Here is a 7,571-nt window from a genome sequence, read left to right as displayed (position 1 = left end):
GCGGAAGAAGCTGGATGGATGGATAATGATAACATTTATTGATTTACTGTTTACTTCTTACCTTCTAAAGAGGTTAGTTGACCACTTTTTTAAATCAAATAAAAATCACTGTTCGCCATCCTGTACATATATGAACAATGTTGGTTTGCATGATGGTCACTAGAAGCGTGACAATTGGTGGAGTGGCGGCCCTCCTCCGCTTATCTCCGCGCTGGGAGATGTTCCGTGGAGGAGGAGGGAGTGTGCTAGTGTGCAGCCTTCAGCAGGCAGACCGTCAAGCTCAAAAAGACACAAGGCTCATCCGCTCGCCTCCCCATTGACGTCAGTCCGGTATCACATGAACCAGCGGCGGCCAATCGGCGCGGCGCTGCCGGAGAGAGCTGGCTCCTTTACAGCAAGATAGGGGAGGGAGGCGGAATAAAAGGAAACCGAGCCAGTGAGCCTGTAATGAGCACAAAACCCGACAGAGGAAGCGAGACAAGCCGCAATTGGATCTTTCTTTCCTCTTCGTCCTACTCCTCGCGTCTTTCTGGCGGTGGATTTATTCGTTTTGGCACCGAGGCGGCGGAGGGAATGGATAATAAGGCCATGGCGCTAACGTACTGAAGTCGCTCCTTTTTGGCAAGAAGAGACTCGATTCATGGAGCAAAATGGCGGATTGTTTACAGTGTATCGTAAAAAAGGCTCCCCGTGTGGATATCCTGCCATAAAACTACTCGAAGGCTCCTTGAGCGGCCTCGTCTCCAGTAATTAGTCGGGTTCTAGCACCACTCGGTAGGTAGACACCCCCTCCCCCAGCTCCAGCTCCACAATAGACATCGTTCATTTTGCTACATCTGCGCCCACTGTACATGTCGGCCTCCCCTCCTCGTTTAGGACCGCGGTGGGATTACTAAAACATGGATTTCAACAGCACCGGGGGAGGCAACGAACTGCACAACAACCAGTTTTATCAATGCGAGGAGAGCAAGCCTCTACTGGGGGACATGTCGGAGGGCAACAACAACGCCAAAGTGGGCGCGGGGCCGTGTAAGCGCAGCCTGCAGCAGCACTGCAGCAGCAGCGGGATGCGCTACAAGCTGCTCCACGAAGGGGACATCCAGGTGTGCGTGGTCAAACACCCACGCACCTTCCTCAGCAAGATCCTCACCTCCAAGTTCTTGCGGAGATGGGAGCCGCATCACCTCACGCTCACGGACAGCAGCCTGACCTCGGCCACCGTGAGAAGCTTTTTATGTTTTCTTTCTCTTTTTATAATAGGCTGAGTCTTGTATTCCAGGGTTCCCCAAACCCCTTTCCCACCAGGGATTTAATGTATGCATTATTTTCACAGACCCACTTTCTACCTGTGGCAGATAAAACAGCCAAACAAATGAGCATGACAAATTAGCATTTGGGTTGAAGATGTTTTTGCAAACCAGTCATTTTCATCTGCAAATTATGTGTTGTTGTTGAGTGTCGGTGCTGTCTAGAGCTGTAATACTCTTCCATATCAGTAGGTGGCAGCCGGTAGCTAATTGCTTTGTAGATGTCATAAACAGCGGGTGGCAGTGTTCAGGTAAAAAGGTGTCTAATGCCTAAACCAAAAATAAACAAAAGGTGGGTGCCCCTGAAAAAGACATTGAAGTTTAGGGATGGCTATGGAAAACAAAACTGAACAGGTACAAAATAAACAAAGACAGAATGCTGGACGACAGCAAAGACTTTATGTGGAGCAAAGACGGTGTCCACAAAGTACATCCGCACATGACATGACAATCAACAATGTTCAAACAGAAGGATAAAAACAACTGAAATAGTCTTGATTGCTAAAACAAAGCAGGGAATAGCGCTGAAAGTAAATCATGAAACTGCTACAGGAAAATACCAAAAAAAGAGGAAAAGCCACCAAAATAGGAGCGTAGAAAAAGGACTAATACACTACACACAGGAAAACACCAAAAAACTACAAATAAGTCACGGCGTGATGTGACAGGTCGTGACACTTACTTTGAGACGAGCTATAGTGATGCATGCTTGGTTATGGTTTGAATTCATATCCAACAATGACTTTTTGCTGTCAATATCAACTACAGAGTTTACATTTCTAATGTTTTCTGGTGGGGGTGTGCCTTTCTTTTTGTCAATCAACTCAAATGTGCCTTGGCTCCAAAAAGGTTAAAAAACACTGTTCCAGGGTTCCCCAAACCCTTTTTCCACCAGGGACTGGTTTAATGTATGCATTATTATCACAGACCGGCTTTCTACCAGTGGCAGATAAACTAGCAAAAAAAAAAAAATTGTTTGAACAATTTGCCTGTGGATACAATCTGGCACATTAACATTGTATATGTCCATTAATGTGCATTGTCCCATGGAGTCCATGGGACAATTTGGGTTAAAGATATTCTTTGCAAACCAGTAATTTTCATCTGCAAATTATGTGTTGTTGTTGAGTATCGTCGCTGTCTAGAGCTGTAATACTCTTCCATATCAGTAGGTGGCAGCCGGTAGCTAATTGCTTTGTAGATGTCGTAAACAGCGGGTGGCAGCGTTCAGGTAAAAAGGTGTCTAATGCTTAAACCAAAAATAAACAAAAGGTGGGTGCCCCTGAAAAAGACATTGAAGTTTAGGGATGGCTATGGAAAACAAAACTGAACAGGTACAAAATAAACAAAGACAGAATGCTGCTGGACGACAGCAAAGACTTTATGTGGAGCAAAGACGGTGTCCACAAAGTACATCCGCACATGACATGACAATCAACAATGTCCAAACAGAAGGATAAAAACAACTGAAATAGTCTTGATTGCTAAAACAAAACAGGGAATATCGCTGACAGCAAATCATGAAACTGCTACAGGAAAATACCAAAAAAAGAGGAAAAGCCACCAAAATAGGAGCGTAGAAAAAGGACTTATACACTACACACAGGAAAACACCAAAAAACTACAAATAAGTCACGGTGTGATGTGACAGGTCGTGACACTTACTTTGAGACGAGCTATAGTGATGCATGCTTGGTTATGGTTTGAATTCATATCCAACAATGACTTTTTTCTGTCAACATCAACTACAGAGTTTACATTTCTAATGTTTTCTGGTGGGGGTGTGCCTCTCTTTTTGTCAATCAACTCAAATGTGCCTTGGCTCCTAAAAGGTTAAAAAACACTGTTCCAGGGTTCCCCAAACCCTTTTTCCACCAGGGACTGGTTTAATTTATGCATTATTATCACAGACCGGCTTTCTACCCGTGGCAGATAAACCAGCAAAAAAAAAATAGTTTGAACAATTTGCCTGTGGATACAATCTGGCACATTAAAATTGTATATGTCCATTAATGTGCATTGTCCCATGGAGTCTATGGGACAATTTGGGTTAAAGACATTCTTTGCAAACCTGTAATTTTCATCTGCAAATTATGTGTTGTTGTTGAGGGTCGGTGCTGTCTACAGCTGTAATACTCTTCCATATCAGTAGGTGGCAGCCGGTAGCTAATTGCTTTGTAGATGTTGTAAACAGCGGGTGGCAGTGTTCAGGTAAAAAGGTGTCTAATGCTTAAACCAAAAATAAACAAAAGGTGGGTGCCCCTGAAAAAGACATTGAAGTTTAGGGATGGCTATGGAAAACAAAACTGAACAGGTACAAAATAAACAAAGACAGAATGCTGCCGGACGACAGCAAAGACTTTATGTGGAGCAAAGACGGTGTCCACAAAGTACATCCACACATGACATGACAATCAACAATGTCCAAACAGAAGGATAAAAACAACTGAAATAGTCTTGATTGCTAAAACAAAACAGGGAATATCGCTGACAGTAAATCATGAAACTGCTACAGGAAAATACCAAAAAAAGGGGGGAAAGCCATCCAAAATAGGAGCGTAGAAAAAGGACTAATACACTACACACAGGAAAACACCAAAAAACTACAAATAAGTCACGGCGTGATGTGACAGGTCGTGACACTTACTTTGAGACGAGCTATTGTGATGCATGCTTGGTTATGGTTTGAATTCATATCCAACAATGACTTTTTGCTGTCAATATCAACTACAGAGTTTACATTTCTAATGTTTTCTGGTGGGGGTGTGCCTCTCTTTGTGTCAATCAACTCAAATGTGCCTTGGCTCCTAAAAGGTTAAAAAACACTGTTCCAGGGTTCCCCAAACCCTTTTTCCACCAGGGACTGGTTTCATGTATGCATTATTATCACAGACCGGCTTTCTACCCGTGGCAGATAAACCAGCAAAAAAAAAAATAGTTTGAACAATTTGCCTGTGGATACAATCTGGCACATTAACATTGTATATGTCCATTAATGTGCATTGTCCCATGGAGTCCATGGGACAATTTGGGTTAAAGATATTCTTTGCAAACCAGTAATTTTCATCTGCAAATTATGTGTTGTTGTTGAGTGTCGGTGGTGTCTAGAGCTGTAATACTCTTCCATATCAGTAGGTGGCAGCCGGTAGCTAATTGCTTTGTAGATGTCGTAAACAGCGGGTGGCAGTGTCTAATGCTTAAACCAAAAATAAACATAAGGTGGGGGCCCCTGAAAAAGACATTGAAGTGTAGGGATGGCTATGGGAAACAAAACTGAATTGGTACAAAATAAACAAAGACAGAATGCTGGACGACAGCCAAGACTTACTGTGGAGCAAAGACGGCGTCCACAATGTACATCCGAACATGACAATCAACAATGTCACCACAAAGAAGGATAACAGAAAAATGTTTGACTGAGATGCGGGAAATATCGCTCAAAGGAAGACATGAAACTACTCCAGGAAAATACCGAAAAGCCACCAAAATAGGAGCGCAAGACAAAAACTAAAACACTACACACAGGAAAACAGCAAAAAAGTACAAATAAGTCAGGGTGTGATATGACAGGTGGTGACAATACACCTACTTTGAGACGAGAGCTATATTGATGCATGCTTGGTTATGGTTTAAAGTCACATCCAACAATTGCGACAACGATGCCGGACCGACCTGGCAGTTCCAAACGCATTGTGAGGGTCTGCTGGGAACGTCTGGCAGAGTCTCCTGTCAGAGAAAGTTTCAACTCCCACTTCCGGAAGAACTTTGAACATGTCACGAGGGAGGTGCTGGACATTGAGTCCGAGTGGACCATGTTCTGCACCTCTATTGTCGGGGCGGCTTATTGGAGCTGTGGCCGCAAGGCAGTTGGTGCCTGTCGAGGCGGTAATCCTAAAACCCGTTGGTGGACACCAGCGGTGAGGGATGCCGTCAAGCTGAAGAAATAGTCCTATCGGGTTTTTTTGGCTCATAGGACTCCGGAGGCAGTGGACAGGTACCGACAGGCCAAGCGGTGTGCAGCTTCAGCGGTGGCGGAGGCAAAAACTTGGACATGGGAGGAGTTCGGGGAAGCCATGTAAAACGACTTCCGGACGGCTTCGAAGCAAATCTGGACCACCATCCGCCGCCTCAGGAGGGGGAAGCAGTGCACTATCAATACCGTGTATGGTGCGGATGGTGTTCTGCTGACCTCAACTGCGGATGTTGTAGATAGGTGGAACGAATACTTCGAAGACCTCCTCTCTCCCACCAACACGTCTTACTATGAGGAAGCAGTGCCTTGGGAATCTTTGGTGGGCTCTCCTATTTCTGGGGCTGAGGTTGCTGAGGTAGTTAAAAAGCTCCTCGGTGGCAAGGCCCCAGGAGTGGATGTGAGGCGCCCGGAGTTCCTTAAGGCTCTGGATGCTGTGGGGCTGTCTTGGTTGACAAGACTCTGAAGTATCGCTTGGACATCGGGGGCGGTACCTCTGGATTGGCAGACCGGGGTGGTGGTTCCTCTCTTTAAGAAGGGGGGCCGGAGGGTGTGTTCCAACTATCGTGGGATCACACTCCTCAGCCTTCCCGGTAAAGTTTATTCAGGTGTACTGGAGAGGAGGCTACGCCGGATAGTCGAACCTCGGATTCAGGAAGAACAGTGTGGTTTTCGTCCTGGTCGTGGAACTGTGGACCAGCCCTATACTCTCGGCAGGGTTTTTGAGGCTGCATGGGAGTTTGCCCAACCAGTCTACATGTGCTTTGTGGACTTGGAGAAGGCATTCGACCGTGTCCCTCGGGAAGTCCTGTGGGGAGTGCTCAGAGTATGGGGTATCGGACTGTCTTATTGTGGCGGTCCGCTCCCTGTACGATCAGTGCCAGAGCTTGGTCCGCATTGCCGGCAGTAAGTCGAACACATTTTCAGTGAGGATTGGACTCCGCCAAGGCTGTCCTTTGTCACCGATTATGTTCATAACCTTTATGGACAGAATTTCTAGGCGCAGTCAACGCGTTGAGGGGTTCCGGTTGGGTGGCTGCGGGATTAGGTCTCTGCTTTTTGCAGATGATGTGGTCCTGATGGTTTCATCTGGCCGGGATCTTCAGCTCTCACTGGATCGGTTCGCAGCCAAGTGTGAAGCCACCGGAATGAGAATCAGCACCTCCAAGTCCGAGTCCATGGTTCTCACCAGGAAAAGGGTGGAATGCCATCTCCGGGTTGGGGAGGAGACCCAGCCCCAAGTGGAGGAGTTCAAGTACCTAGGAGTCTTGTTCACGAGTGAGGAAAGAGTCGATCGTGAGATTGACAGGCGGATCGGTGCGGCGTCTTCAGTAATGCGGACGTTGTACCGATCCGTTGTGGTGAAGGAGCTGAGCCGTAAGGCAAAGCTCTCAATTAACCGGTCGATCTACGTTCCCATCCTCACCTATGGTCATGAGCTTTGGGTCATGACCAAAAGGATAAGATCACGGGTACAATCGGCCGAAATGAGTTTCCTCAACCGGGTGGCGGGGCTCTCCCTTAGAGATAGGGTGAGAAGCTCTGCCATCTGGGAGGAACGAAGTAAAGCTGCTGCTCCTCCACATCGAGAGGAGCCAGATGAGGTGGTTCATGCATCTGGTCAGGATGCCACCCATACTCCTCCCTAGGGAGTTGTTTAGGGCACGTCCAACCGGTAGGAGACCACGGAGAAGACCCAGGACACGTTGGGAAGACTATGTCTCCTGGCTGGCCTGGGAACGCCTCGGGATCCCCCGAGAAGAGCTAGACGAAGTGGCTGGGGAGAGGGAAGTCTGGGCATCCTGCTAAGGCTGCTGCCCCCGCGACCCTACCTCGGATAAGCGGAAGAAGATGGATGGATGGATGGATGAAGACCTCTTTTACTTCTCAGACCAGCTTCTTAATACCTGTGTATCGTTTACAATCAAGCAAAACACAACACAAATGTAACAGACCGCAAAATATGAATGCAAAGTGTAATAAAGACCTACAATATGATATATTATCTTGTAAAAATCTGATTCCAAATCTGTTTCTGACACATGCGTCATGGGCTGGCTGCTCTGAAAACAAACCCCGCCCACTCTGCTTAGTTCCTGGTCTGAGTTGCTGTGACATAGATTACCGTAATAACTCTTATAACACCCAAAAGCGCAGATTTTCAACCATTGAAATACTTTCCATAGTTCAAGACTTAAGGTCATTTAAAAACAGCACTGCACAGCATAATGGCGGCGACAGCTTTGATCTTGAAGGTCTAAAAAAAGATGTAGAATGTCCGGCGGGCCGGATTG

At 46.4% G+C, this 7,571-nt stretch overlaps 1 protein-coding gene across 1 annotated transcript in view; it reads left to right on the top strand.

Annotated features, from left to right (window-relative positions):
* The first annotated feature begins 257 nt into the window (after window positions 1-257).
* Window positions 258-7,571, top strand: part of cmip (c-Maf inducing protein) — a 107,414-nt gene continuing 100,100 nt past the window's right edge. Inside the window, exon 1 of the mRNA XM_061917338.1 lies at window positions 258-1,220. Coding sequence (XP_061773322.1) covers window positions 900-1,220 — 321 coding nt within the window. The 5' untranslated portion in view covers window positions 258-899. The remainder of the gene's footprint in view (window positions 1,221-7,571) is intronic.

This window comes from Nerophis ophidion, linkage group LG12 (genome assembly GCF_033978795.1).
Source record: "Nerophis ophidion isolate RoL-2023_Sa linkage group LG12, RoL_Noph_v1.0, whole genome shotgun sequence".
Classification (NCBI taxonomy): Eukaryota; Metazoa; Chordata; class Actinopteri; order Syngnathiformes; family Syngnathidae; genus Nerophis; species Nerophis ophidion.
The sequence above is the reverse complement of the archived record's forward strand: the minus strand, read 5'-3'. Positions and strand labels throughout refer to the sequence as shown.